This window comes from Nipponia nippon, unplaced genomic scaffold (assembly GCF_047370975.1).
Source record: "Nipponia nippon isolate SJK-2023a ecotype South Korea unplaced genomic scaffold, ASM4737097v1 scaffold_31, whole genome shotgun sequence".
In the NCBI taxonomy this organism is placed as follows: Eukaryota; Metazoa; Chordata; class Aves; order Pelecaniformes; family Threskiornithidae; genus Nipponia; species Nipponia nippon.
Genome location: NW_028262349.1, coordinates 705,656 through 733,256, shown reverse-complemented (window position 1 = coordinate 733,256; position 27,601 = coordinate 705,656). Strand labels below are relative to the sequence as shown.

Below are 27,601 nucleotides of genomic sequence, written 5' to 3'. Positions count from 1 at the left end.
GTGGACGGGGCTGCTCCTTCCCGGGGAAAACGGAGATAAAGGAGCCACTGTTGAGGCGCGTTCTCCAGCACGGGCTGTCGCTGCTGCGTCACATCTTGCTCTGTCCCCGCGGGAGGTGGGATGGCGGCGAGCCCGGGCGCTGCTCGTGGAGGAGCAATTCACGCCGCGCCTTGTGCAACCGCGGCTGGGCGTTGCGGTGCTGCCCGCAGAGTTCATGGCGAGGCCGAGTGGGGCAGCTCCCGGGGCCCGAGCGGTCAGGCAGGCTGGAGCAGGCATGCCGGCATCCTCGGGGTGCTGGGCTCAGGCACGTGGGGGGAGCAGGCTTGCACGCAGGGGCCCAGGGTGGTCGGAGATGTTAAGGGGAGACCCAGCAGCTCGCCCAGACCCCGGGAAGAGGCAAAGCAGCGCTCCTGCACCGCAGATCACCTGCAAAGCACGAGCTCTCCCTGCCCCTGGGAGATGCTGGCGCTCCCTGGGCTTGGCCAGACAAGGCTGCGCCTTTGCAAGCGCCAACAAGCTGCAGCCGAGGCTTCCCGAGGAGGATGGACGCGCCCATGGTCCTGCACGCCGCAGTCAGACGCGGCTCAGCTCCGTGAGGCATTTCACCATGTCCCAACAGGGCTCGGTTTTATTTTGCAGTAATTGCTGCTGGCCGTGGCTTGCGCCACTGCTGGAACCGTCCCCTCGGCTGCCCTGCGCCGGCCGGGAGGGCACCGGGGCTGCCGCTGGGCGCCCAGGCTTCGCCAGGCCGGTGCCTGATCGGGGCAGCCACCCGTCCCGCAGGGCCGGGTCGCAGAGGGGACGTGCATGCCCGCGCGAGCCGCTCGCCAGCAGCAGCTGACTCGGGATTTGTGTGCAATTCCCCCCCCAGCGCTAATGAGGATTATCCCTGCCGCACTCGGGAGTTGTGTAAGCTCTGGGTTCGCACCAGGAGCGGCACAGCAGATCCAGCCCCCTCCGCCACCCAGCCAGACGCAACCGCTCATTTCTAATACGTTTATTGCGAGGGGACACTAGTGTTGCCCAGAGAAAAGGGCTGCCCAGCAGCGGCCGCCGGCCCCGTGAAGCCTTCTTCCAGCAGGTGCACGCCAAGTCTTCAGGTCTGCCTCACCAGCAAGCTGGCTTGAAGACAGACCGTCATTGGGGCTGGAAGAGGAGCCCCCACGGGCAGCAGGAGGGCCGGCGCTGGGGCCCGGGCACAGCGCAGGGGGGCAGGAGCAGCTCTACAGGTAGGCAGGCAGGTCCTTCTCGATCACCTGCGAGAAAGAAGGGAGCATCGCGCTTTGAGAACATCACTGCCCCAAAAACGTGCCCGAAGCCGCCTCCGTCCCACCCCAGAGGGACGGCTCGGAACCACCTCCCCCCCGGTGCCACAGCCACTCCCCCGCAGCGCAGCGGTGCCCTTTCTCCCCTCGCCAAAGGGGGAAGAGAGCTGAGACGTGGAGCAGAGCCTGCTCGGGAGCAGCGCTCAGCCCCAGCCCCGCCCGGCCCCAGCACCACTGCGGCCGGCTCAGCTCTAACACCAGCCGCGCCGGCAGCTGACTCACATAGGGATCCTCCATCGGACTGTACCTCTTCACCACTTGGCCCTCCCGGTTAATGAGGAACTGTGGAAGGGAAGCAGCACCCAGGTGAGCGAGCCCAGCTGTAACAGGGGCTGCGCAGCCCTGGCAGAGCGGAGGAGCAGCCCGGGGAGCCGTAGCCCCCGGCAGAGCGGCTCCCCCCTCAGCTGGTCACTGCCCCGCTGGGACCGGGCTGGAGGGGACCGGGCAGGGGGCCCCGGGAGCCCCTCGGGACGCCCCCACCCCAACAGCCAGGGTAACCGCACGGAGCGGAGCCTGCGCACGAGGATCCCTCCTCCCCGCGGCGCCGCAGGGACTCCCCACCGCCCCCCAAAGCGAGGCTGCGGCCCAGGCGAGCCCGGGAGAAGGCAGCTGCGTCCTACCTTGGTGAAGTTCCATTTTATCGCGCTGGAAGGAAAAAAGAGCAGTGAGACTGCGGCAGAACAAACCCCTTCCCCTTGCTGCAGCCAGGCCTCCCTGCCTGCCGCGGTGGCTCCCGCAGCCCCCCGCCCGCACTCACTTCCCCAGGGTGCCCCTTCCCTGGGGCTGGTCCTTCATCCACTTCCAGAGCGGGTGGGCGCCGTCCCCGTTGACGTCGATCTTGCTGTACATGTCGAACTTCACACCGTAGTTTTCAGCAAATGCCTTAATCTGAGCGTTGTCCCCGGGCTCCTGAGGAAGGCGAGAGAAGGAAGGGGGCTCCGCGCGGGGCCCGGGGCCGCACGGGGAGCCCCCGCCCCGCTCCCCCACGTACCTGTTTTCCAAACTGGTTGCAGGGAAAGCCCAGGATGCGTAAACCCCTCTCAGCGTATCTGGCGTGCAAGTCGACAAGCTGAGTGTAGTTTACAGCGGTTTTTCCTCATTTGGAGGCCACGTTGGTGATGATGCAGACGTAGCCGCTGCGGGAAGGGCGCGGGTCAGCAGCGGCTCCCCGGCAGGAGCGGGAGAGGCCCCGGGCGGGGCGGGACGGTGCCCGGGGGCCGGCCGCGCTCCCGGGTTGTGCAATCGGTCACCCCGCTGCGGCTCAGCGCCGCCCGGGGCCCTTTGAACCAGGTTCCTCCCCGCGGAGCCCTCGGCCCCGCGCCCCAAGGCCGAGCGGCGCCCGGCCCTTCCCTCCTACCGGTACTTCTCCAGGGAGACGTCGTTGCCATCGATGTCTCGGGCGTGGAAGTCATAGATGGCCTTGGCCGAGCGCCAGTCCTCCGCCTGGGCGCACTGCGGGGCCGCCGGGAGAGGCGTCAGCGCCCGCCGCGTCCCCTCCGGCCGGGGGGGAGCCCCGCAGCGACCGGGGCCTCCGTCCCCCCGCCGGGGCCCGCAGCTCCGCGCCCTTCGCGCTCCCCAGGCTGGGGGGGACCTCGTCCGCCCCCCAGCCCCCGCCGCCCGCCCGGGCGCCGCAGAGCCGCCCGGGGGAGCCCCGGCCCCGGCCCCCGCCGGGCCGCACTCACCATGCTCCGCACCGGGCCCCGCGCCGCCGCCCCGCACAGCAGCGCCCGCTGCACCGCCCGACCCCATCCCATCGCGCCCCACCGCCCCCGGTCCTTCAGCCAATCGGCGTCCCGAACGCCCGGAGGCACCGCCCCCCTGCGGCGACGCAGCCAATCAGCGCGCGGAGAGGCGTGCCCGACCGGTCGATAGATGGGAAGCTGACCAATGGAGGAGCGAGGCGGGCGGGGCGGCCGCGGGGGTGTTTATCGGCAGCGCGGGCGAGACCATGCGGGCGGGGGGGCAGGGACAGACCACGGGGCGCGGGGGCGGGGGCGGGGTCCGGCCGCGGGGCACTGCGGGCCGGCCCCCCCCCGCGGCGGCCGTTCCCCTCTGACCGGCGCTCGGGCCGCGGCCTGTCCCGGGCGGGGGCGCGGGCGGCGGGGGAACCGCCCCGCCTGCAGGAGAGGGACCCCGCCCCCCCCGAGCCAGCGGACTACAGCTCCCAGCAGCCCCCGCGGCCGAGGCCCCCGCGGCCGCCCCGGCGCCGCCTGTCGCCGCGCGGGCAGGCATTAGGGCGGGCGGCCCGCGGGGGCCTCGGGCGGCGAGGGCGGCGGGCGCCATGGACGACGAGGAGGAGACGTACCGGCTGTGGAAGATCCGTAAGACCATCATGCAGGTGCGGGCGGCGGCGGCGGGGCCTGGCGGGGCCTGGCGGGGCCTGGCGGGGCCTGGCGGGGCCTGGGGGGCCGAGCCCCGGCGGGGGTGCGGGGCTGCGCGGCGGCCTGGCGGCGGCCGGCCCGGCCCCGGGGCCCGCGGCCGAGCGGTGCGGGCGGGCCGCCTGACCCGAGGGCGCTCCCGGCAGCTCTGCCACGATCGGGGCTACCTGGTGACCCAGGACGAGCTGGACCAGACGCTGGAGGAGTTCAAGGCGCAGTTCGGTGACAAACCCAGCGAGGGCCGGCCGCGGCGCACCGACCTGACGGTGCTGGTGGCCCACAACGACGACCCCACCGACCAGATGTTCGTCTTCTTCCCGGGTGAGCGCGGCCCGGGGCCCCTCGGGGCTGGCGGGAGGGACGGCCCTGCGCTCCCGAGGGGCCGGCGGGGCGAGAGGGGCCCTCGGTAACCCTGGGGCCGAATCCTTCCCCAGAGGAGCCCAAGGTTGGAATAAAGACGATCAAGATGTACTGCCAGAGGATGCAGGAGGAGAACATCACCAGGGCGCTGATCGTGGTGCAGCAGGGCATGACCCCGTCGGCGAAGCAGGTACGCAGCCCCGGAAAGGAAGGCTGCCTCCCCGTCAGGGTCGCCGCGGGCGCTCTGCTTGTCCGTCTCCCAGCGCTGCTTTAGGTTAACGAAAGCCCGGGATTTCCTTCCGGATGGAACCTCTCGCTAAAGCCCGTTGTGCCTTGGTCCAGGCTCTTGTTTAATGTGCAAATGCGTTTATCCAGAACAACCGGTTCTGGTTCCGGAAGAGCAGCCGGTGGCCCCTCGGTAGTCAGAGGTTGATGAGAGACGAGAGGATATCTGCCAGCGGTCAGGAGATCTGTATGCTCTTTGCCTGCGTAGCTGCGTCCGTGTGAGCACGCGCGTGGCGATTCCACGCCCGCAGGGACCGGGGTTTATCGAGGTGCGGATCGGAGTGCAGGCAGGGTTGTCCCGGAGCAGCGCCGCGGTCTGACAGCCCTTTCGCTTTTCAGTCCCTGGTAGACATGGCTCCCAAGTACATCCTGGAGCAGTTCCTGCAGCAAGAGCTTCTGATCAACATCACAGAACACGAGGTGAGCCGTGTCAGGCAGCGGAGCGAGGGCGGGATGATCGCTTTTGTGTGGAGCCGCGCCTCGGGCTGCTCCCAGAGGCCTCGCGGTTGCAAGGCCAGGCTCGGTGATGCCCTCGTAGTTTTCTTCCTCACAGATGTTGCTTCTCCCGCTGCTGTGCGGAGCTGGTCGCCTCCTTTGCTTTCTGATCTTACAGTCTCTCTCCCCTGTTGGTTGCAGCTGGTCCCAGAGCACGTCGTCATGACGAAGGAAGAAGTAACCGAGCTGCTGGCCAGATAGTATCCTTTGTTTGCTCCTTCCCTTCCCGCCTGGGTGCGATGCATCCTTGCTTTGGGCCGAACACGAATACCTCCCCCTGCGACGGTTTATTGCTTTGTCCCACGAGCTGTGGTAACGAGCGGGCACCTGGGCCGGTGGCGCGTTCTGCTGGGGGAGCTTCTCCTTGATGCCTGCGCAGTAAGCTGAGAGAGAACCAGCTCCCGAGGATACAGGCCGGGGATCCTGTGGCCCGGTACTTCGGAATAAAGCGTGGTCAGGTAGGAGAGCAGTAGACTCGTGCAACAGTTCCCTGCGGGCAGGGCACGGAGCTGGGGTCCTCTGCAGTACTTCAGAACTCTTGCGGAGCGGAAAGTTTTCTCTTTCAAGCATAAAACCTGTTGTCGGTTCGGTACAGGTGTGCGTAAGCCGAGCCAGGAGACAGCAGTCGGCTTCTGCTGAATCGGCTGCTGACAGCCAGCGGCTGCGACGCCGGCCCCAGGCTCCGTCGTCTCCCCTGGCCCTGGGGGTGGCACTTCCACGCTGCGCCCCAGCCGAAGCAGGGAGCGCGGCGCCGGCCGCCTCTGTGGCTGCCAAGCGCCACGGCTTTACGGCCACGCTCTCTGGGTCTGAGCGCGCGCCTGCCTCGGGCGGCGACGCCCTGCAGGGGCGACTGGCCGCCAGCTCCCCTCCCTCACGAGTTCCTTCTGTCGGTCTTCCAGGTAGTGAAGATCATACGACCGAGCGAGACCGCGGGCCGCTACATCACCTACAGGCTGGTGCAGTGATCGGGAGCTGTCGGGTAAGGCGGAGCGCGAAACCCCCTGGCTAGCGGAGGGCTGCGGGCAGCGCCGTAGGCTTAGGCTGGGGCTTTCCAGGACTGACTTGAAGTGAGCCGCCTCCAGGAAGAGATTAGCTCAGAACTTTAAATTGTTTGTGGAGGAAACTGTTGGCGGGAGGAGAGACCAGAGCAGGGCTTGAGCAGTCCCCTGCCTCAGCATCCAGCATTTAGGGCGTGCCCGTCAGTGTTCGGGGCGTCGGTGGGCTCGGCCTCGAGAGCGGTCTGCTGAGCGAGGCCTGAGGTGATCCGCAGCCCGAGTTCTCTTTCTTCCAGGTGTGGAAGAGTTGTGTGACACCTCCCGACCTTCCCACCCGCTGGCGATTTACAGGCACTCTGGATGTCTGCCTTTTCATAGATGGCCAAGAAAATTCTCTTTCCGTGTTGCTTCCATGCAGTTGTGTTACCTGGCCTGATCCCTTGTTTTCCAGCACGGACTTTGCTGTAGCTCCGTACTCTTCACTAAGGACTCGTGCCATGGAAGTAACCTGAAGCGACTGATTTGTGCAGGGAGGAAGCGAGTGGAAAAAGGCTTTTGCTTTCCTGCTTTATTTATAGGATCTTATTTTTAATAAAGGTTTGTATTCTCGCTGTTCCTCGCTGGTACCGTATTTCTCGGCCTCTCCCTGTACCGGAGCCGCCTGGGGTTTGCAGGTTGCTGTATTTCTCATTCTGTGGAGGGCGCCTTGCTGCTGGGCTCTCCCCCACGGCTGAGCCAAGGGCCCTCCCCGTGGAGCGCGGCTCAGCTGCCCTGCGCAGTCCTGACGCTGCTGCGGTCCAGGCTTTCCTCGTCGCTTACCTCATCGCCCTGCCCTCTGGCCCTTGTTTGGAGACCGCGGTGTTCAGATCGTGCAATGGAGAGTTGCTCATCGCCCCCCAGTCGCTTTCATTTTAATCTGTTCCAGGTCTCAAGGGTTTTTAAACTTTAGTTTACTTGCTAGAAATACTTGGAGCGCTTCCCTACGGTGCTTAGCCTCCTGCGGCCGTGGCTCTGGAAGACTGTGAGTCTGGAAGACTGATCTCAGGACAGACACGGGTTGGAACACACTGCTTTTATTCACTCTTTTGGACGTATGTACATCTGAACACGGCAAAACGCGCGTAACGCAGCTTCACACGGCAGTGCAGACATGTCATACCAAACGCACTTTTTCCACGCTGAATTAATAACCGAACAGAAGGGTGCCTGTTACCCTGTGAGCTCAAGCATAGCTTCCGTCCCTTCCCTCACTCGCACTCGCCTCGCATCCATCCTCGCAAACACACGCGGTACCGCCCGTGGGAGCAGTGCTGGCAGCAGGGCGGGCAGGCGCCTCCTTCCTCTCGCTGCCCTGGAAATGGCCTGCGGGAGAAACCGCCCGCCTTGCTGCAGAGCGGCGGGACAGCGTCCCGCAGGTCTCTGGCACTTCTTTGGCTCAGCTATAAACCATTTAGCCCTAAATTAACTTTGGCTTTGTGTACCTTTACCCTGCTACGCTGAGATGCGTTCCGATGAGTCTCGGAGAGCTCTGGGCGCTGTAAAGCCCGGGCTCCCCCCTGCGCTGGAGCCTGATCCCCCGAGGGGTCAGACACCTGGCCGATCGCCCGGCTCGGCGGGCGCGAGGTGCGTACTCCAAACGCCGCTCAGCGACTCTTCGCCATCCCGCTGTGGCGGACGCTCTCCAGAGCCGGAGCGGCGAGGCCGATGGGTGAGCGGACCGAGATGATCTGGTGTCCGGCGTCGCGCTGAGGAAGGGCCTGCCTAATCACTAGAAAGCAGCTTTGGATTTGTGCAGTCTCGGGAGCCGCGGGCTGCGCGTCGCTCGTGCGCGAGGTGCCCTGGAGAATCCGTCCCGGCCGGGAGCTCTCGGTCCTCGCCCGTCGCGTGCCCTCCCGGCCGCGGCTGCAGGGGCATGCCGCGGGGCCGGCAGGAACGCAGCCCAGGTACAAGCAGGGTAATAGAAGAAAACAGCTTTCACCTCTTTCTAAGCTTAAAATCTATTGGTTTTTCTGCTTCAGTGCAGAAAAGTCTCATAGGTTTAAAAAAAAATACTTTGGCTGGTCTTGTTTGACCCTTTAAGTTCCTTTGCCAGCAGAGGTAGTGGATTCATGTTGAAGGGTTCTCTCTTTACAAAAAAAAAAGCCTCTCAGACTGGCGGGGCTGCGACTCGACCGCGGCCGCGGCGGCCCTGAGGAGGAGGCGTCTCCCCTTGGTGAGCTGCTCTCTGCCCGCTCCAGCTCGGGGCCGGCTGGGAGAGCGAAGGCGGAGGCCTGGCCTTGCAGCTTAGATTTTTGGAAAGCAAATGTCTATAAAAAAAAAAAAAAAAAATCCCTGAGAGATCAGGCAACGCTCAGGACCCTGAGCACAGCCTGCGGGCTGCTCTTTGCGTGGCTCCTGCCGAGAAGAAAAATGCCCGTAAGTACAAGCAGCGATGCAAACCTCGTCGGCCGAGCCAGGGGAGGCACGTCGCTCGCCGAGTCCTGTGTTGCGTGGAAGTGCCGAGGCAGTAAATTCTTCGCTGGACTTCGGGTGCCTGGTGCAGCCAGTTATAAAACAAATGTACCTTGCGGGGCCTGGCAAACGGTGCAGCCGCGGCCCTAAAGCCGAGGGCAGCTCTGTGTGACATGGTGCGAGTGGCTTTTACCCGGCTACGCTGGACGCAGCGCTCCTCTGGCCGTGCCATCCCTTCCTGGTGAGCTGGTTCCCAGGCCGGCAGCCAGCCCACGCACGCAGTGCTCGCCATCGCCCGTCTGTCCGTGCGGCGCCCGTGCCTTTCTGCAGCGCCCTTCTCCCGCCTGCTGCGGGGGAGCTCTCCCTGCGTCACCTCCCGGCAGCCTCCTCTCCCCTCCCAGCCGCAGCCAGCGAGGATGGTCAGATCCTTTGACTCTTCCTATCTCAATTTCTGCAGCGGAGGCATAGGATTAGGGAGTGTGGCAAAAATGAAGCCTGTGACCTGGCACAGCAAAGCCCTGGGTTCCTTCCCAGGCCAGAACGACGAGCGAAGGGTCTGCCCTGCTTCGGCTCCTTCACGAGAAACGTGCTTCATGGGCTGCTGGACTGAGCAGGGGCTCCCAGCAGGCGAGGCAGGCTGACCCGACTTTCCCCGTCGGGAGCCAAGGGGCTCAGGGGTTTTGTGTGAAAGCTCCAGCCACGAAACAGCGAGGACTTGCCTGCAGCTGACACACCGGACCCCCCGAGCTGCCCGTGGCTCCGTGCTGTCCCTCCCCACCCCTCAACGTCACAGCTTCGCGAGTCGCTGCGCCTGGGTACTTTCTGGGTTTTGCCCCTTTGCCCTGTCCCAGCGCCCGCGGTATTTTTTATTCGGTGGCTTAGATAAACCGGGGCCGCTGCTCGCTGCCTGGCTCACGGCCGCCCTGGCACCTGGCTGCCAGATGCCGGGCAGGGACAGGCGTGGACGTGTTGTTGGACTGGTTTGTGTTGTAGTCCGTGCTGGCAGTGGAAAGGCGGCTCTCGGGGTATTCTTCTGCATCACTTTGCTCTTCGCCGGGGCTGCAGCAGCGGGGAGCGGGGCCCTCCGCGTCCGACTGGCCCATGCTGCAGCTCCGGCTCCGCTGCCCCTCGCTCCCGTCATCACAGCACTGAGCTTCGTCTGTGCTGGTCTCGCTCTCCTGTTTCGATAGCTGGGTTCGTGGGCCCCCGTCCGCGGCGGCCAGCAGCTCCCCGCTGTCCTCCAGCTCGGAGTCGGAGTCAACGGAGCGGTCGCCAGGCTCTGCGGGACAGAGGGAGCCCTGTGTTACGCTCGCGCCCAGCACCAGGAGCTTTGTGCTGCAAACTTGTGCTCCTCAGGACAGGGGAAGGGCTTTGTGTTGCTGCCGCTGGTGACATAGCTCGGACCTCCCGAGAGACCTGTGCCACTGCGGAGGAGCCACCGGGTGCCTTTCCCTTACCTGTGAAGGAGTCGGCGCCGTAATCCAAATTCCTCTTCTCTGCAGGCACCTCCAGGTAGGGGACGCTGCCGGGAGGAGCTGCGGGCTGGGAGCCCACGTTGGCCTGGGAGGAAGGGGTACGGTGGTGAGGACACAGAGGAGAAAACCCTCATTCACTGAGAAATGGTTCCAGAAATCGCATTGTTCACTGGAGAAATACCAACTTTTGTCCCGGTGTAAAAGTGCGTAGGCTCCATCCTCCCCCCCCGCCTGTCTCACCTACTGACCCTGTTCTTTTGGGGCAGAAAATCACTCACAAGTGGAGTGGGGATGCACACGGGGACGTGACGAAGCACGTCAGGTTTTCTAAGAAAGGCAACAGCGTCGGCCAGACCCGTACCATGGCGCGGCACAGCGGGGACGGGGAAGGTCGCTGGCGCGATCCGCAGGGCAGAGCGCGAGGCCGGGGCCCCGTTCGGGAGGGGGGGGTGTTAGGAGGGTCTGCCCTAGCTGATCTGCTCCAGGGTGCAAGCGCGAGCAGGCTGTCTTGGTAGGCTCCACATCCCCTAAGGGTGCTCCCTTCCCCAGAGGCTCCTACCAGGTCGGAGCAGCTGGCTGCCTCCTCCTTGCTGTCTGCAGTGTATTTGCTGGAGTCGGCCAGCACCACGGTCTCCTTGTTCTCAAAGATGGTCGAATAGAAGATGATGAGCGCCTCGATAATGCGAGCTTGGTGGGGATAATCAACCAGCGAGGACAAGGAAATAGTGGCATCCGTGGGCCTTGGGCGCATCAGCGTTGGCCCAAAGACGATGCCCAGGTTGCTTGAGGTCATCTTGTTGTCCTGTTCCACTTCCACGATCCTGGGGAGGAGGAGGAGGAGGAACTCGTGAGAGCAAGCAGGGAGAAGGGACGGGCGGACAGGCACCCGGGCAGCACACGAGCTTCGAGAGCAGCAGAGGAGTAGCTGCAGCCATGGATCCAGCTCCCTGCTCCTGGGAAGAGCTGGGCTGTCCCCGCTGCCAGCGTGGGTCCGGCGGGGAGGCTGCGCTTAGGGAAGAAAGGGAAGGTGCCCCGGCACCCGCACGGGCTCCGGACCTGCCGTTCTCACCTCCTCAGGTGCTGCAGGAGGTACTGGAGCGTGGCCATGTTCTCCCGGGGAAGGTCTGTCAGCAGCTCCTTCAGCTTCAGCACCAGGTTCACCACCACCTTGTCCGTGTCGGCTCCTTTGTCCACCAGCTCGGGGCCCCCTTTCCCGCTCTTGCCCTTGGCCTCGCCGCCCTGTAAGCTCTCCTTGGCCAGGCCCATCAGCTCGTTGTACATGCGGAAGGGCATAATGGGCTCCGGCAGCTGCAAGCAAGAAGAGGGGAGATGAGTGCTGGAGAGCTGAGGGCCTTTCTACAGCGAGGAGACATCCCCAGTGCTGGCAAAGCACGCTGCCCAGCGGTAATGTTTATTTATCCATCTCCTGAAGCGTGTAAATCCAGCCTCGCCTGTCCTAGCCAGTTAGTGCCTGCGAGGTTCAAGCAAAAGCAGCGTTTGATCAACCCGTGGGTGCTCTCTGCTGGATGGGTCCCTCGGGCCGAGCTTAAGGGATTCTCTTTTCCCCCAGAAAAGCTGTGGCCTGTGGGCGCAGCAGCAGGCTCCCCGGCAGAGGGGAGGCGGTTCGGCAGAGGACAGGAATAAAAGAGGCGAGGGAGGAATCGTTCTGGTTGTTCTCGGGGTGGAGAGGCAGGATGGTGCGGCGCAGCCTGCAGCAAAGGTGGGGCTGTGGTTAGGTGGAAACTCTTGCTTTGAAGTGTGTATGAAGCAGCCGGAGCAGCACGTTAACAAATTGGTGGTTTTGCATGGCTGGCGATGTTTTCAGAGTGGCTTAAACAGATGGTTTTGGGGATAGGCTGCCTCTCGCAGCAGAGCAGGGTCCCCCCCGTCCAGCGCTCTTACGGGGGGACTTTAAACCCATTTCTCTGCTGTGAGGCGCTGGGTCGTGGCTCAGGACTGATTCTCCCTCTCTTTCCACTCTGCTTTTCTTTGGAGAAACCGCAGAGGCAATTCAGGGCCCTTCTTTCTGTGCAGGGCACCCGGGGACAAGGCTCCCTCCTCCAGCTGAGCCCCATTCTCGGGTTAAGCGACGGGAGCCCTTCTGCGGAGTTACGCCAGCCCTCCGGGCAAGGCAGCGCTAAAGAGTTAAGTGATGAGGCTGCAGTGCGAAGGAGAAGCTGCTTCCTCTCCCTCTGCCTTGTGGCGGCTCGCTGGAGGATGTGGGCGATGCCGTTTGCGCTGCCAGTTTTCAAGTTTGCGCATTGGCATTTGCTGGGGGTGGAGAAGTGCTGCGAGCAGGGCAGAGCACCCGGCTGAGCCCACCGCAGGGCGGCCCGAGGGGCACAGCGCTGCCCGGGGGGACGCCGGCGCAGCCCCAGCTCTGCCGCGCGGAGCGACCTTGGCCGGATCGCTTCCCTTTTCGTGTACCTGCTTCCCCAATTGCGAAGGGGAGGGAGGATTTGGTGCTTCTACATGTTGTTTTTCTGCGGATACGAATGCCGCTGCGAGGCGATGGCGGCGAGTTGTGCAAGGGCCCACCGAGAGCAGGAAACCCGCGGTCGGCTCGGAGGAGGCGCAGCGCTGAGTGCTCCCGCTCCCGGTCCCATCTCCACCGCTGACCCACTCCCAGCTGGGAGGGACCCGCTCCCACCCACGCCGCCAGACAGTTATTAAGCCTGGTTTGTGCAGAATTACTCCTGCCAGAGATGACTCGGTGACGCCAGGTTTGTTTCTGGGAAGTTCGTTCCTCCGGCCACCTCTCCCCTGCCTGCCCCCCAGCAGAAGGCATCACCAGCACCGTACCTGTCGCAGGTAGAGCTTCAAGACGTTGCTGATATCATGAGGGGAGGCCTGGGACAGCTCCACCAGCTCTTTCCCGTTCTCAAACGCCTGGCAAAGCTTCTCCACGCGGGTCTTGACGCCGTTAACTCGGTAGATGCCCTGTAAAAGAGAGAAAAGTGGAGTTGAAGTGAGGAGAGGTGCTTCTCTTCGTGTCTGCATGAGACAGCGAGCTCCCAGCTCCCACCCTCTCCTTTTGGGGCTGGAAATCCCTCTCAGAGTCATTCTGGGACATCCCCTTCCAGCTCAGACGTTACCGTCATTCCTGTTTCATAGGAAAGAGGGAGGCAAGAGAAGTGAATTTCCAAGGTCAGAGTTATCAGGGCCAAGTTTATCACCGGGGACTTTCTGCCTCCAGTAATCTGAGAAAGGAGTCTGCTGGTTTTCATGCAAAGGCAGAAGAACATTTCAAGGGAAGGCAGCAGAGCCAGCTTAGCTGAAGAAGAGGGAAGAGAGAGTGCGTCACCTTGGTTTTCAGCGCCCGCTTCTCAATCTCAGAAATGCACTTCTTGATGATGAAGGGGATGCCGTCGGAGCTACTCTGAGAAGCCTTTGTGAAGTCTTGCCCGAAAAGCTGCAGCTTCCCTTGGAGTTTCTTGTGCCCGCACTGGATGGCCAAGGTTTCCAGACACTTCTTGTGGCAGGCCAGGTAGCACTGGAAAACACAGGGCCATGTGTGGAGGTGGGAGACGGCACCGTGGGTTAGGTGGAAGGGCAGCCACCGAGAGACACCAGGCATCGCTCAGAGAACGAGGAGCTCGTTGAGCAGGACGGCAGGCAGGAAAAACGCCTTTCTTGGAGGCTGCAGGACCAACGCAAAGCACATGGGCCCCTCCCCACCGTGGCCCGGGGCAGATGCTTCGAGCAGCCTGTTCCCAGGTCGCTGGGGACCGCGTCTTCCGAACAGCGCAGCCACTGCGCGGGGCCAAGCCCCTTAGCGCTGGGAACAGTCGACCTGCCTCAGAGGGACAGACCCCAAGCCGCGAGGGAGCATGAACCAGTCCTAGAACTGGAAAAAAAAAGCAGCAGCAGCCGGGAATGTCTTCCTAAACAGAGGTCAGAGCTGTGCGAGGGCAGTCCTGCCCCAGAGGTCATGCTGGCACCTCTGCTGCCGCAGGGGACTGGTGGTTACACCCATGGTTTGGACCACTGGTGTCAGGGCTCCCGGCTGGGCAAAGCAAACCTGTGACCCCTGGGTGCGAAGCTGCGCCGCAATATGGTGCTGTGGAGCACGTGGCTCTCAGATGAGGACAGAGTGAATCACAGGACTGTACGCGGGTAGCGGTGAGGCCACCCCGCTCGTGGGACATATCCTCCATCTGTTCCACCCACCGAGCTCTCTTCCCACTTCTCCCAGCTTTACCTCCTCGCATTCTGCTCCCTGGAAGTAAACGTAGCTGTTGCACTCCCGACACTTGGAAGGGGTACGGAGCTTCCGCAGCCGATGAGTCTGGGCAGCCTTGGATAAGCCAACGTTTCGGAAGGGCCCTGTTGGAGCCGTCATCTCTGGTGTGATCCCGTTGATGCCTGCGAGCAGAACAAAAAGAAATGCAGCTGCACCCTGGCTCCTGAGGAGGTGAGGTTAAGCAAAGCTGGAGCAGAGGGCTCACTGTCACGGAGCAGACACCAGCTGGATGTTGTTCCTCAGCAGCATCGCAAATACCCTGTACGCGGAGGCGTACAGCCCTAGCTCATCTGTGCCCACCGGTCTGAGCAGAGCTCGTCCCTTGGTAAAGGAAATGCCCTGGGGCTCCTCACGGGGACACCGCCAGGTATCCTCCCAGCAGCTGCTCCCTTCTCCTCCAGAACTACTGACTTCGGGAGAAGTCAGCCTGCAGTTAGCTTTGCCATGGCACGTGGGCGCAGAGCAGGGGGGTCACCTCCCGCGCTGTCACGTACTCTGCTCAAAGGGGGTGGCGTTCTCATCCTTCTCTTCCAGCTCTTCGCTGGAGGACATGGTGCCGTCGGAAGACAGTCGCTGGAGTTTGTGGCTGAATTCAGCTGTCAAAAGAAAACCCACAAGCCGGTGAGATTACTGGCACAGTTGTTTCTCTTCTGATGAGCTCTGATGCTCGTGGCCGATTCCCGCAGCAAGCAGCCGTGCGCCTTGCGCGGCTGGGGCAGCTCTCCCCGCAGGGAAGGAGAACCCGGGAGGCAGCCGGGGACGCGCGTGCCCGCGCAGCAAAGCAGGCTGCAGCCAGAGGAGCGTAAAGTTCAGGGCCCTCATCCCTCCCGTCCCGTCCCATCCCGTCCTGTTGGAGACTGGGAGCAGAGCAGTTATTGACAACACAGTGTTATTACAAGGCAGATAAAAAAGAGAAGTGGCAGGTCCCACCTAACTCGGCTGCTCTGGTTTGGGGCTGACTGTATTAGAGGGGGAGGGACTGCCTGCCCTGGGCTGTTTTCAGTATCTACCTGTGTTTGAATCCAGGCTGCTGTCAGCTTCAGTGATGGAGGTTGGCCAGGATTTGTGGACCTGGTGTCCCCTCCCACCTGCAGAGGAAAGCACATCGCCCATTTGAGATCGCGTTCAGGGGACGAACGCGGGAGAAGAGCCCGGGCTCTGGGAGACACTCGAACGACTGAGGGAAGCTGCTTGGCTGCCTGCTGACGGGCTGCCGAAGGGGCTGGGGAGGGCTGATGCCTTCAGTAATGCATCCAGCAAGGGAAAGACGAGCTGGGAAGATGGAGAAGGGTCTGTTAGGTAGCACTAGCAAAAGCAAAAATCCCCCATGGATCTGATTTTGTGTCCTTCAAGAAATTCATCTTGCAAGGCCTCCAGCCTGTCCTTCTGCTGCAAAGAGAAGCCCCCCCCCCCCGGTACCCGTGGAGGTCCTGCTTCGCTCCTGACCCGGGGAGGACGCAGCCTGCTGCGAGCGCTGCTGGGGGGACGGCGACAGAGGCTCCTCTCCGCTCTGGGCTCACCTCTCCGCTCAGCCGCCACGGCCCCGCTTTGCTGCTCCCTGGCTCCTGCTCCTCCTTCCGAGACGCTCCCGTCCTTGGGCAGCCCGGCCCCGTCAGAGCCGGCATTCGTTGAGAAGTCATTGGCATTGAAGCTGCCTTTCCGTGTCCGAGTAAAGGGCGACCTGGTGGGCAGAAAGAAGGAGAAAAGGGAGTGGCTGAGCGGATGAGAAGGAAGGACACCTGAAAACCCTATTCATGGCTGCTATCCACCTGTCTTGGGATTTACAGTCTTAGACACTAGATAGCCTGTCCCATCCATTGGAGGGTGTGAGAAATTCCCAGCTGCTCCAGCCCCAGCTTTCCCAGCAGGAGCTGCCTTCAGGCACACCGAGAGCATGCTGGCTTCTGCAGGGGAGCACAGTGCCAGCCCGGGGGAAGGCTGCCAGCGAGAGATGAGTGTAAAACAGCAATGGTTTCCCCCTCTCTCTTCCTACCAGGCGTTTTGTGACACGTAGGGCTCGAAGTCGTACTGGATGTCAGGCTCGTCTCCTCGCTGCAGCTGCCTGACGTGAGAGGCGTATTGCTGCCCGGGGTCGTAGAGCTTGCTGCTCTCGCACAGCGTCTGGAAGTTGACGGGCAGTGGAGCTGTCTGCATGTGCATGATCTGGTAGAAGGAGATTGTGGCCTAAAAATAACATAGAGAAAATCAGGCATGAGCTTTGTGAGGTGAGATACACGGAGGAGAGAGACAGGGAGCTCCAGGTTAGGTGAGAAATCAGGAGCACGGAGCGGTGCTTGGTCTGCAGCCTTGAGCCTTGGCTTTTCAGAGCACAGGGAGTGAAGAGAGCTCTACAGCCGCCTGGGCCTCATCTGAAATAGGAGCAGCTAAGGCAGGTCTGCTGGGGAAGGAGCTCTGAACCTCTCCTGAGCAGGGTACGGCCACCCCCTGCCCTGGGGGCCATCCCAAGCAAGCCCCACTCACCGTCTTGATGACCTGGTCACTCTGTTTGATCACTTCGTGGATCTGCCGCAAGGAGTTCACCTTGGTATCCTCCAGCTCCTGCTTCTGGGTATTTGCATCCGCAACACAGGTCCGATACGTGGCCATCGCCTCTTCTGCCTGAGAGTTGGGAGAGCAAGAGAGGGAAACAGTTCACAGGTAAGGAGAACAAGGAGAACAGCTCTCTGCACCGGACCCCGTTCCTCTAGGCATTCCTGCGCCGTGTCTGAGGATCCACGGGGAGCTCGGTTCAGTCCACTTAGCTCAGGGCTGCCCCTGTACTAGGACAGCAAGGGGTGAGAAGGCTCTCGCCAGGCAGATGCTCAGCCGGAGTCCTGAGCTGCCACGTCCCTACCTTGTTCTTGGCTTCCTCTTCCAGCCGCCTCTTCTTGTCCAGGGTTTTGGTGGTGGTGCCGCTGGTGGTGTTCTGCTGCTCTTCTTCTGCTTTCACTGCCATGTACTTGGCCTTGTCGTGCTCCTCGCTGCGCTGCATGTATATCTGCTTGGCCTTGCGCAGGTTGACCTCTGCCTCTTGCTGCCAGTGAAAGCGGTGACCCAGAGTGAGGACCAAACTCTGCAAGGGGATCGTTGTCCCCCGCGAGCTCCCGGGGCCCCTTTCCTGGCCCCTGCGCCCCGTGTTTCTCCGGCGTCCCCAGCACAGCAGGGGCTACTGGAGAGGGGCGAGGAGCCCAGCGTCCCCGGGGGGACGTGCCACGGGGGCACTCCAGGGCTTGGGGAGCGCAACCCCAGCCCGTGCTGCGCGGCTGTTACTCACCAGTTTCCTCTGCGCCCGGTGCCACTGCTCCTTGATCTCCTTCCTCCGTTTTTCATGTTCAAGGCGTCTCACTGTTAGCGGCTGAATCAGAGAAACAACCCCCACAGTGTCTGAGCTAAACGCTCGCTGCGCTTCCCTTTGCAAAAGGCTTTGCAAGGAGAAGTTCGCTGGGGCAGTTGTTATCATTCCCCAGCACATCTGGGCTCGGTTACAGGGAGAGTTTGTGTCATGGACAAAAATCCGCAGCCTGGGAAGTGCCAGATGCAGTTTCCCTCCAGACTGAGCTAAGCAAGAGCCACCCTCTGCAACAACAGGACATCAGTTCCCTCCCCGCAAACAGCTCCGGAGAGCGGCCGTCCTTGGGAGATGGGTGCAGCTCGGGCTGCGCTGGCGGGGGAGCGTGGGAACGCAGAGAGGCCTCGGATGAGGTGGAGATCGACAAGGAGGTGCTGGTGGATTTGCCAGACTGGGGGGGTTTCTCCTAGACCCTGTATCCAACCCCCCGAAGGACCCAGCAACTGGCTGAGAGCTTGGGCTCATTGACCCGCTGAGGCCAGAGCAAAGCTGGGGAATGTCGAGCCCCAGCGGCGGCTGAGCCAAGCAGCAACTGGATTCGGGTTTCTGGAAGAGCTGCCCACGTCACAAGGACCGAGGAGACCGCCAGTGTCCCTCGCTGCCCAGCCGCCAGGGAAGACCCTTCTGAGATGGCCTTTCCCGGGGAAGGTGGCATCTGCTGCTCCCCAGGGACACGGACCCCAGAGACCCTGCTCCAAGTCACCCAGCTCAGGACCCATCCTGCGTCGGAGCCCCCCTGCGTGCGCACAGGTGAGCCTGCGCCGCCTGGTCCTCTCACCTGGAGGAAAGTCTGGTGCTGCAGGGTGGTGGCAGCCTGCAGAACCGACGTCCCGTGCTCCATGTCCTGCTCCAGGGCCAGCAGGTAGATGGACAGGAAAGGCATGTTGGTCTGAGAAACGAGAAAACGCGCAACCCTGAGCCCCAGCACTCCGGCATGAACCAAAGGAGACGCATCCTCCAGCACAGCGTTTGGGGAAGAAGGGCGAGGAGCTCAGCTTGGCTGCCTGCTACTGGTAAAAGCCCCGTCCTGGACCGAGACAGCGCGGTTACAGGCTGCCGAGAGACTGCTTGGAGGGAGGCTGGTGGGGGCTGGAAGGGCCCCACCGTGTCGCCCGCCTGGTGCCCGGGCTGGAGAGCCGGGGCCGGGGCTCAGCCTGCAGGCACACCCGGCAGGGCCGGGCAGAAATATCGGCTACTGAGGGACGAGCTTTTGCAGGGTCTCAGCATTATCCTTTGCTTTGGTTTGGATGCGTGAATTTTGCCAAGCAAAGAGCTTTGGAGAACTGCACGGCAAAAAGCCGGGTCACACAAAACAAGCTCTCCAGGGCCGCTTGCTCCTGACACAGCCCGACAGCCTGGGCGCCGGGTGGCTTTAGGGACATGTGGGCTCACCTCCTGACTGATGGTTTGCTTGCAGCTGTTTGCCATCTTCTGAAGCCCTTTGGCAAACTCCATCTCTGGAAGAAAAAAGTTGGAAGTGAAAAGACATAGGAGACACCAGGATTTCCCTGCCGATTGGGTTCCTTTTGGAAAATAAATCAAGAACTTCAGGCACGAAGTTCGCCCCTGCCCTTGCAAGGCCTGGCTCCCTCAGCCTCGTGCACGTGATCGCAGAGGACCGCGACCTGATGCTGCTCCGAGGGGTGCAGCCCCGCTGCGGAGAGGACCCACCCGCCATCCTCCCCGTCTCACCCAGCGTGGTCCGTTTCTCCAGGTAGCCGATGAGGTCCTTCATGTACTTGGAGATGGTTTTGGCGTACTGGAGGGCAGCATCCACCCCTCCCTCGCAGCGCTGCAGCATCACGTCCACTTCCTCGGCGGGAGGACGGCCTGCGGTGGGACGAGGGGGAAGGTGGGGAGAGAAAGAGGAGAGGGGCACTGAAGGTGCTACTGCCACTGTGGTCACTGGCCCGCTCCCTCCAAATGCCTTCGAGTCCCCAGGAGCACTGAAACAGCCGGGAAAACCCCAGGACAGCCTGGCTCACCCCTGCAAGCTCCGTGAGCTTTCAGTGCCAACCAGTCTGCCTGCTTACCCGTGTTGTAGCTTTCCATGCCCGAAGGCATGCCATCTCCTCCAGGCCCGGGGATGCCCCCGTAGAGGCTCTCCATAGTCTTTGGGAATTGGGAAAGAAAAGGGACTGGTCAGAGAAGAGGAAGGGGAGTAGCTGGAGGGCTGGTGGGTGGAGGGGAGGCAGAAACCCGGAGCTGCTGGAGCCTTTCTGCTGTTGCTGGAAGTCTCCTGTGCCCAGCCTGTGGCCCACAGGAAGGCCACGAGCTAACGGGAGCATCGCTGGAGAACTACTTTGCTCTGTGCACACCCCAGACCAGGGCAGAGCTAAGGAGAGCAACCGGCACCCCATTTTCTGCCTCTGCTGACGGAGCTGCTCCATCCCCTCCCGAGCCACCTCGCCCTTTGACTCGAGCTGCCAAGTGGCTTTTCCTCTCCTTGGGATGGCGGTGAGGACGGGAGTAGGCAGGCAAAGCCTACACGCAGCTCCAACGGGCTTGGAGGTGAGCTGGGAATCCCATGCCTGGGGCTGGGGCTCAGCCCCTTCCCGAGCCGGGTCTGAGCACCCCGGCACGTCCCAAGACCCGTGCGATGGGAGCGGGCATCGCTCACCTGGTTCTGGTCGCTGGGTGGGATGGAGAGGATGGTGCTGCTGTCCACCTCCCCCATGAGGAACTCGGACACGCTGTGACGAGAGGAATACAACCGGGCTCAGCAAAAGGACGGGCAGTGACAAGCAGGGCTTCACCCAGCAGCACCCGACCCACGTCTGAGGGACTGGGCAGTCGGAGCTGCAATACTGGTTTCAGTGGGGATCAGCTCAGCTCCACATGATGAGGGCTTGGTAATTCAGGTGGAGGAACAGAGCCTGGCCCAGCTCTGAAGAGGGGCTGGGAGATGGAGCCTACGGGCTCAAGCAGGCGTTGGGGTCCCTCATCGGTGCTGGAGGAATTGCTGGTGCGAGCGGCAGGAGGGGTGAATCTGCCCTCCCTGCAGGGTCCTTCTGGTCCCCAAACCAGCCGCCACTGCGGGGCTGCGCGTGGGCGAGGGGTGGGGATGTGTCCTGGCGGGCGGGGGCAATGGGGTCCATCAGGGACCTTCTCCGGGGGATGGCTGGCCAAAAGTCCCTTACGTGCTGCTGAAGGACACTGCGATGGTCTCCACGGCCTTCTCGAACTCCCGCTTGTCCGTCTCATTGTTGGATTCGTAATGGAAACCTGGAAACGAGGAAATGCGGAAGCCCTGTTGCTGTGAGCGCCTGTCCCTGTCTCCGGCAGGAGAAGGTCCTGCCGGCTGCGCTGGGGCTGGGGCTGGGGCTGGGTCGGGGCAGCAGTGGGAAGGACAGGACCGTCCCGATGGATGACGGACTTTCTCTAGCACGGCGCAGCATCTCTGCCCCCTGTTTCCCCTGGGACCGACGTCCCTGCCAGCATCACTTGGCTCACGTTTCTGTTTACTCTCATTACCCACGGCTGCTGGAAAAGTGCTGCTGACTGCGGACCTGTGCCACTGCCTCCGCTCTCACAGCACCTCCCGAGCCCCCTGCTCCGAGGTGGGACGGCTTCCTCCAGGAGGGCTTTTGCCCACAGCCGAAAGGGGAACCGCCGGCAGCAGCGGGAACTGGCGCAGAGGGTGCTTGGCAGATGCCCAGGCCAAGGGACGCTTGTGGCGCCTTCGCCGGCGGCCACGGCTTCTGGGCAGACCCTGGCGCCTTTTGGGTCGGCTCCTCTGGGGTGCCGGGGCCGGTGAGCTGGGTGGAGGGCTGGGATCTGCCCCCACCCCTCTGCCCAGGTACGTGGGCAGCCTGAACTTGCTCCGTCCCGGCCCCGCGTGGGGCCAGCCCCATGGCAGACCTCCTGCCGCCCACCACCAGGCTTCCTGTCCCCTGGCGGTTGCTGTTCGGTGTCCAGGAAGCGGCACGGTGACGCAAAATGTTGTGATCTGCCTGCGGTTAGCGCAGCCGTCCCCCTCCCCGCTGGTGTAACTGCGGGCAGGAGGCGGTGCCCTGGCCAGGATCTGGGCTCAGCAGACCCCGCTCTTATAAACACGAGGTGCTGCCAGGAGCGGGATCCGATTATTTAAGTGTTTTTCCTGCGGCTGTGTTTGGAACCCCCCAGGCAGGGATCTGGGCTCTGTCATTTCTGACATTACATCGTCCTTAAAACTAAAACACAGCAAGCAGGCGATGCTTTCGCGCTCTCCACCCGTCCGTGGGGCAGCTCCGCTCCTGGCAGCCCCCCCATGGGCTCCCCAGGCCCCGCATGCCCCGGCACGGGGCAGGAGGGGTGCGGGGCAGAGCTCCCAGCCCCATCGTCTCACCCTTGACTTTGGAGATGAGGGTCCCGGCAGCCGTCAGGGTCTCCAAGGTGTTGAGCAGCGGGTACTTGCTGATGACCTGGCGCAGGATGCGCAGGGTCTCGCCCAGGCACTCGTGGGCCAGCGGCCGCTGGGGCTCCTTGGGGTCTGCAAGAGAGGGGGGCTGAAACAACTGCCCCGCGTCCCTGCCCCACATCCCTGCCCCCCCTGGAGCCTCCCATCCACCCCCTGCCAGCCATGTCCCGGGCAGGGTCCTGCCAGGCTCCCAGAATGTGCAGCCCAGCCTCTTGGCTTTGGGGCTCCCCGGGACTGGCACAGCCACGTCCTGCTTGTCCAGCCCTCCCCTTCCATCCCCGCCGTGGCTAAACCAGCCGGCATGTCCCCTGCCCAGCGCAGCGGCAGGCCTGGGGCAGCCCGACCTTTTAGGCATTTTTTCCTCAGTAGTAATTTTTTCCCTTGAAAGCAGTTTGGGAATTTCCTCCTCGTTTCCTTCCCTTCCTCCCCACCGGACGGGCACTCCCAGCCAGCGGGAGGGATGCCGCAGGTCTGTCCTGCTGCTGTGCCCCGTCAGCCGGGCTCACCGCGTCCCGCAGGATCCTTCCCCAGGAACCGTCCCCTCTGCGGGCTCCAGCCACCAGCCCGGGGGTCCGGCCCTGCTCCCCGCCAGCCTGGGGCTGGGGCTCGGGGCTGGGCGCTGGCAGCCTTGTTAGGAGGTGGGGAGCCTTCCGTAGGGAAGCGCTGGGATGGGAGCCTGGCACCTGCTGCCCAGCTGGGCAAACCCCCCTCCCTGCCCCAGCCCCCAGCGTGGGTAGGGAAGGGGTTTCCTCGGCTTCCTCCCCCATTTCCAGGCCCCTTCTGGAGTGGGAAGTGGGGAGACCAGTGGTGCTGGGAATAGGTCTGGGAATGGGGCTGGATGGGTGCAGAGGACTCTCCAAGATCACAGCTGCGTCCCGCAGGTCAGCCCCAATCTCTCCCCATCTCTTTGCCAGCTCGGGGACGGCACCGTCCCGGCTGTCCCAAAGCAGGTCCAGCAATAACCGCAGACCCCGAGCAGGGACAGCAGCGGGACAGTCGCCGTCTGGCTCAGGGATGTTTCCTCCCTGCCCTGCAGTGCCCAAACCTTCGCAGGGACCTGGAGGCATCGCCCCCCCGGCTGCCATCCCACTGCCCCCCCCGGCAGCGCAGACCCCAGCTACGTTCCCGCTGGCCCAGCTGTGGATCCGGCCTCCGGGGCCGTCGGGAGCGGTGTCCTGAGCTGGGCGCTGCCATTTTCCACAGCAAGTGGGGATGCATCAACATGTTTGCAAAGCCAGCGCCGAAAACACAGCATCATGTGACCCCCCCCCCCGCAGCCCCACCTCGCCACGGGGACCACGAGATCGCTGCCGCTCCCTTCGTCTCCTCGGGCAGGGACGCCCGCCTGCGGCCCCGCAGCCCACCCAGCCCCGCGCCCACGCCGGGGCATCGGCCCCATCCCGCCGGCCGCCCCGGTGAGGCTGGTCCGGCAGTTTGGGGGGCCGTGCCCAGAGCCCCGTGGGGCTCCGGGGGCCCTGGCAGGCAGCTGGCACCGCCACGCTGTAAACAGGAAAGCGGGCGGATGAAAATAGCTCGCAGGCAGGAAGCCGCGTTATCCTGGCTCCCGCCCGTGGCTGCTGCAGCTCTGCATGGCCCCCCGGGGTCCCGGTCCCCTCCCGGCCCGGGCAGAGACCCCCACCCGTGGGTCCGGTCTGTGCCCGGGGAGGGGATGCTCCTGTGCCGGCCCCGTGGCGGCGAGTGGTTTGGAGCTGTGTGGGCAGCACCGGGGCTGGCGGGAGCCAGGGGCATCCTGGCACTCACCGTCGCGCAGCACCACGTCCCGCAGGTTCTCCAGGGCGTCGGCGAAGCGTGCCACGTCCGTCAGCAGCTGGGAGATGTCCTCCGTGTCGATGAAGGGGCCCTCCGCACCATCCATGGGGCTGTAGGACGTGGGGGTCTTGTGGCTCTTGGGCACAGCCCTGGGGCCCCCCGCGGTGAGGGGGAAGCCGGCAGCGCTGGCATGGCGGCTGAGGCTGGTGGGGCGCTTGAGGGTGCCCACGGTGCTGGGGCTGGTGCTGAGCTTGGAGCTGGCAGGGGGCAGCTCCCCCAGGCCGGAGCCGGGCGCCTCCAGGCAATCCTTGCGGGAGAGGTCCTGGGGAGCAGGGACGAGCGTGAGGCCCCAGCAGGCACGGCCAGTGCCACGGGCACAGCCGGGACCCCGGCTCGGGCAGGGAGAGGGCAGCACCCCGGGCCCCCCCACGCCACCAGCCTGGAGGGCTGGGCTGCTGCCTGAGGGGCTGCGCCAGACGCTGCCGCTGTGCGGTGCCTCAGTTTCTCCAGTTAGGTATCCCGGCAGAGCCTGCGCATCCAGCACAGCTGTGGCGCGGGGATGAGGCGTAGCCCTCCCCGGCATTGCCAGCTCTTTGGGGATTCGGGATGGGGGCTGGCAGGGATGGTCGGGGCCGCCCCGTAGGGCGAAGGCAGCGACTCCGTCAGCAAGAAAACGACTGCAGAGCAGCAGCTGGCAGGGTTTGGGCGCTCGCCTGGCCGGGGCCACCATCCCCGCCATCCCTGCCATCCCCGCTACGCCACAGGCAGCCCCCGGCAGCTGGCGCTGCCCAAGGCTCCCGGGCTCCCGGCGGATTAACTGCCCCCAGCTCCGGGGTTTCACAAGCAGTGTCGGCTCGGAAACCACAGGCCAGGAGCTGGCTCGGCCATCCCGTCTGCCCGCTTGACCCTCAGCCCCAACCAGCCCCTGTGGGTTCGGGTTTGTCCAGGGGGGCACACGATGATGGTGTGGGTGACACTGCCTTGTCCCCACCAGCACCCACCATGCTGGAGCTCCCCATCCCCAGGGGGCTTGGGGACCCTGGCACGGCCGAGTAACAGCAGGATCGGGCCCCACAGATCCCTTCCTCTTTTTCAGCCTCTCCCACCCCCAGGTCGGGCATGGCCCCCGTCCTGCCCTGCCAGGGATGGGGCAGCGACGGGGGCAGGGACGGGGACACCTCCCCGGCCACTATCTGGAGACTTTGCAGATATTTTAGGGACAGAGGGAACCCCCAGTTTCAAGGGGTAAAATCGCCCTGAGGGAGGGGCTGGTACCAGCACCTTCCGGCGCCACGCACCGCCGGGGCCACACGCACGGGGAGGGGGCCCGCCGCCACCCTTGCCCCTCCAGCAGCTCCCATCGGTGACCCTCAGGCACCCAGGTGTGACACGAGTGCGCTGGGGCTCAGCATCCCTGGCTGGGCACTGCTGGCTCGGCGCTACCGGCTCAGCGGGGCCGGAAGCCATCTGCAGTACCAATGGGGCAGACACCAGGCTGGCTGAGAGCATGAGGCTGCCGTGGGCGAGGGTGAACTGGGGCGGCTCAGCCCCACGCTGCGCCAGAGCTGGCCAGACCACCGTGGGGTTGCAAGGGCTGCCCAAAGGCCCCCACCCCAAAATGGTTGGGGCCAGCCCAGCCCTTGAAAACCCATCCCTGGCCCCCCTGGGGTGCAGCAGCCCCGGAGACCCCGGTCCCTCCCCACCGGCACCCGCGGGGTGCACCCGGCCGTACCGTCAGCCACACGGCGGGCGCGTGGGGCAGCGAGTCCAGGGAGCGTTTGGGCGAGTGGGCTTTACCCGTCCTGCGGCGCCCCGCCGAGTAGGGGCTGTAGCTGTTCCTCCCAGCCGCCCGGCCGAGCATCCCTCCGTCCGCCACCCATAGGCCCCTCTCCCGGGGGATCGGGGAGGAGGGTGGGGATGGGGACGGGGATGGGGACGGGTGCCCCTTGCTAAGGAGCCGCGGGCGGGCTCTCGGGCCCCATCGGCCCTGTCTCGCCAGCCCCGTCTCGCCCCATGCTCTGCGGGCTGGGGCGCGGGCGCAGCGCAGGCGCGGGGCGGGCAATGCCAGGGTGCGCAGAGGAGCCCCGGCCGCCGGCCAGCCCCGCGGAGGCGAGGCGCTTCCTCCGGCACCCCTCCAGCCCCGGGGGGTGTCCGCAAGTAAATAAATACATGGCGGAGCCGAGGCTCCGGGGGTGGCTGAGCCCAGGCATTCCCCCGCTCCCGCCCCTGTCCCCCGGGCAGTTTGGGGGTTTCTCTGCCCTCCCCAAACCCTCGGCCTCAGTCCCCACCGCCGGGCTCCCCTGCCCCTTGCCGCAGACCCCTGTTTCCTCCCCGGCCCCGCTCGCCCTCCTGCCGCCCCAGGCAGCTGCTCCGTCCCCTTCATCTGGGGCAAAATCCCCCCCCCCCCCCAGGCCCAGCGAGCAGGGTCCTTCCTCGGCTCCCTCCTCCTCCTCCTCACGGACCCCCTGGCCCTACCCAGGTCCCCCTTCCCACCCTGCAGCTCTTCCCAGCAGCTCCGTGGATGCCGTGGCCCCGTGGCCCTGTGGCCCCGTAGCCCCCACGCCGCCGGGGGGGACACGGGACACTCACCGGCAGCGTCTGCGGGATGGGGCTTCCCGCCCGGCTCTTCTTGGAGATGGAGGGGGTTTTCATCAACTCCCGCTTCTTCCGGGAGAACATGGTTCCCGGGGGCGGCCGAGCCCCTGCCCTCGGCAGCCCCTCGCTCGGCCGCGGTGCCTGGCTGCCAGCGCCGCGCTCCTCACCGCGCCGGCCACATTCGCCGGGGCGAACTGTCAGGAGGGCGCGTGTGACGCCGCCTTATTTCCTCATCGGCTTCGCAGGCGAACCTGAAACAGGAAAAGCCAAATGTGCACCCAGGGCGCGAGGCCGGGGGGGAAGGGGGACCCCGGCTGCCCCCCGGGGCTGCGGGGGCTCGGGCCCCTCTCCAGCCTCACAGGAGGCGGCAGGGAAGACGCCGGTGCCCTCGGGGGCGGTGGGCTCTCGGCGGCCGTTTGCAGGGGGTTTGGTGTTGCACCCCACGGCTGCACGGAGGGGTCTGGGGGGCAGAGAGTTCTGCGCCGTGAGACCGGGGCTGACCCCATGGGACCCCAGGCCTCTGCGGGGTTTACCCCTGTTTGGGGGTGTCCGTCAGTCCGGGGAGGACGAGCTCCATCCCGTGGGGCGCTGCTGGAGGCCCCGGGTGTGGGGGTGAGTGGGATGCAGGGCTCCGGGCTCCCACCCGTGGGATGCTCCCGGCTCTGCCTCCCCCGTGGGCTCGGTGGCAGTGCCAGGACAGCCCCGGCCCCAGCCGCCCCCGGGGCCCCTGCCCTACCCCGGCCCCCAGCCTGCAGCCTCTGTGCACCCACGGCCCCCCCACCCGTGACTCGCCCACCCGCGGGGTAACGCAGCCCCACAGCGGCCTGTTCACCTACAGGAGCACCCAGCGAGGCGGCGGACGAACCCCGGGAGCGGGACGGGACGGGACGGGCCCCCGGGGGCGCCGGTCCCGCAGCGTGGGGACCCCCGGCCGGACCCTGCCCGGCCGCTGCCCCCCGGGCGGCCTGGCGGGGGGACCCCGCTTCGTCCCGGGCCCCCCGGGGCCGCGCTGCCGGCCGGGCCGGGGCCGCCTCTCGGGGGCCGGCTGCCGGCCGCGGGCACGGGCGCGGGCAGGGAGCCGGCGGCTGCCGGGGGCCGGGGGGGGCGGGGGCGTGCGTGCGTGTCCGTGCCCGTGTCCGTGTCCGTGTGCGGGTGCGTGTGCAGAGCGGGCCCGCGGGCCGGGGCGCGCACATCTGTGCCTGCGGGGCGATGCACACGCGTGTGCCCGTCTATAGGTGCGTGCCCGTGCCCGTGGGTGCCCGTGGGTGCCCGGGTGCCGGGCTGCGCCCACGCGTGCCCGGGACAGCCCCGGCCCCGCCCCCCCCGCTGCCCCCGCTGCCCCCGGTCCCCCCGGTCCCCCCGGTCCCGGTCCCGGGGTGCGGGACCCCTCCGCCGATCCGGCCGCTCCTGCCCTTATTTGGGCATTTCGGCCCCGTCCAATCAGCGCGGGGGGGCCGGGCCCGCCCCCCCGCCCCGCCCGC

At 64.9% G+C, this 27,601-nt stretch overlaps 3 protein-coding genes across 8 annotated transcripts; 1 reads left to right on the top strand and 2 right to left on the bottom strand.

The window, feature by feature from the left end:
* Positions 1–982: 982 nt before the first annotated feature.
* Positions 983–3,133, bottom strand: GPX4 (glutathione peroxidase 4). The gene is made up of 7 exons (XM_087769590.1): positions 3,008–3,133; positions 2,683–2,777; positions 2,317–2,461; positions 2,083–2,234; positions 1,946–1,970; positions 1,548–1,607; positions 983–1,256 (listed from the first exon to the last, which is right to left on the bottom strand). Exons 1-7 carry the CDS (start codon positions 3,077–3,079, stop codon positions 1,224–1,226), a joined length of 582 nt encoding a protein of 193 aa, XP_087625716.1. The 5' UTR covers positions 3,080–3,133; the 3' UTR covers positions 983–1,223.
* Positions 3,134–3,505: 372 nt separating this feature from the next.
* Positions 3,506–6,447, top strand: POLR2E (RNA polymerase II, I and III subunit E). 4 transcript variants are annotated; one of them, XM_087769587.1, is made up of 8 exons: positions 3,506–3,663; positions 3,850–4,024; positions 4,138–4,253; positions 4,688–4,768; positions 4,985–5,043; positions 5,223–5,301; positions 5,743–5,822; positions 6,290–6,447. In XM_087769587.1, the coding sequence occupies exons 1-7, from the start codon at positions 3,607–3,609 to the stop codon at positions 5,806–5,808; spliced, it is 633 nt and encodes a 210-aa protein (XP_087625713.1). In that variant the 5' UTR covers positions 3,506–3,606; the 3' UTR covers positions 5,809–5,822; positions 6,290–6,447. The 4 variants fall into 4 exon arrangements, 3 of the variants coding, with proteins under 3 accessions (XP_087625713.1, XP_087625712.1, XP_087625714.1); XM_087769586.1 differs by having other exon boundaries at positions 6,135–6,447; XR_015707354.1 differs by lacking the exon at positions 6,290–6,447 and having other exon boundaries at positions 4,887–5,043; positions 5,743–5,804.
* Positions 6,448–6,597: 150 nt separating this feature from the next.
* ARHGAP45 (Rho GTPase activating protein 45) lies at positions 6,598–27,048 on the bottom strand. Of its 3 annotated transcripts, none has more exons than XR_015707353.1 (24): positions 25,258–25,667; positions 23,517–23,847; positions 21,684–21,827; positions 20,497–20,581; positions 19,977–20,049; positions 19,390–19,468; positions 19,049–19,186; positions 18,749–18,813; positions 18,135–18,245; positions 17,282–17,362; positions 16,862–17,041; positions 16,489–16,626; positions 16,001–16,191; positions 15,528–15,688; positions 15,018–15,095; positions 14,502–14,603; positions 13,966–14,129; positions 13,069–13,257; positions 12,567–12,704; positions 10,834–11,072; positions 10,324–10,585; positions 9,747–9,849; positions 8,483–9,568; positions 6,598–8,371 (listed from the first exon to the last, which is right to left on the bottom strand). XR_015707353.1 is itself a non-coding variant. In XM_087769584.1 (24 exons), exons 2-24 carry the CDS (start codon positions 26,202–26,204, stop codon positions 9,168–9,170), a joined length of 3,543 nt encoding a protein of 1,180 aa, XP_087625710.1. In that variant the 5' UTR covers positions 26,205–26,371; positions 26,957–27,048; the 3' UTR covers positions 6,598–9,167. The 3 variants fall into 3 exon arrangements, 2 of the variants coding, with proteins under 2 accessions (XP_087625710.1, XP_087625709.1); XM_087769584.1 differs by lacking the exon at positions 25,258–25,667 and adding exons at positions 26,115–26,371; positions 26,957–27,048 and having other exon boundaries at positions 6,598–9,568; XM_087769583.1 differs by having other exon boundaries at positions 6,598–9,568.
* Between the last annotated feature and the right edge of the window lie 553 nt (positions 27,049–27,601).

Bases quoted from the DNA above. Each gene is read 5' to 3' on its own strand.
- POLR2E (XM_087769587.1), top strand. From the start codon at position 3,607: ATGGACGACGAGGAGGAGACGTACCGGCTGTGGAAGATCCGTAAGACC. The intron at 4,025-4,137 runs GTGAGCGCGGCC...ATCCTTCCCCAG, and splicing joins GATGTTCGTCTTCTTCCCGG to AGGAGCCCAAGGTTGGAATA. The intron at 4,769-4,984 runs GTGAGCCGTGTC...TGTTGGTTGCAG, and splicing joins TCAACATCACAGAACACGAG to CTGGTCCCAGAGCACGTCGT.
- ARHGAP45 (XM_087769583.1), bottom strand. From the start codon at position 25,386: ATGCTCGGCCGGGCGGCTGGGAGGAACAGCTACAGCCCCTACTCGGCG. The intron at 18,814-19,048 runs GTGAGACGGGGA...TTTTTCTTCCAG, and splicing joins GGAGAAACGGACCACGCTGG to AGATGGAGTTTGCCAAAGGG. The intron at 14,130-14,501 runs GTACGTGACAGC...TTCTGCTCGCAG, and splicing joins CGCCACCCCCTTTGAGCAGA to GCATCAACGGGATCACACCA.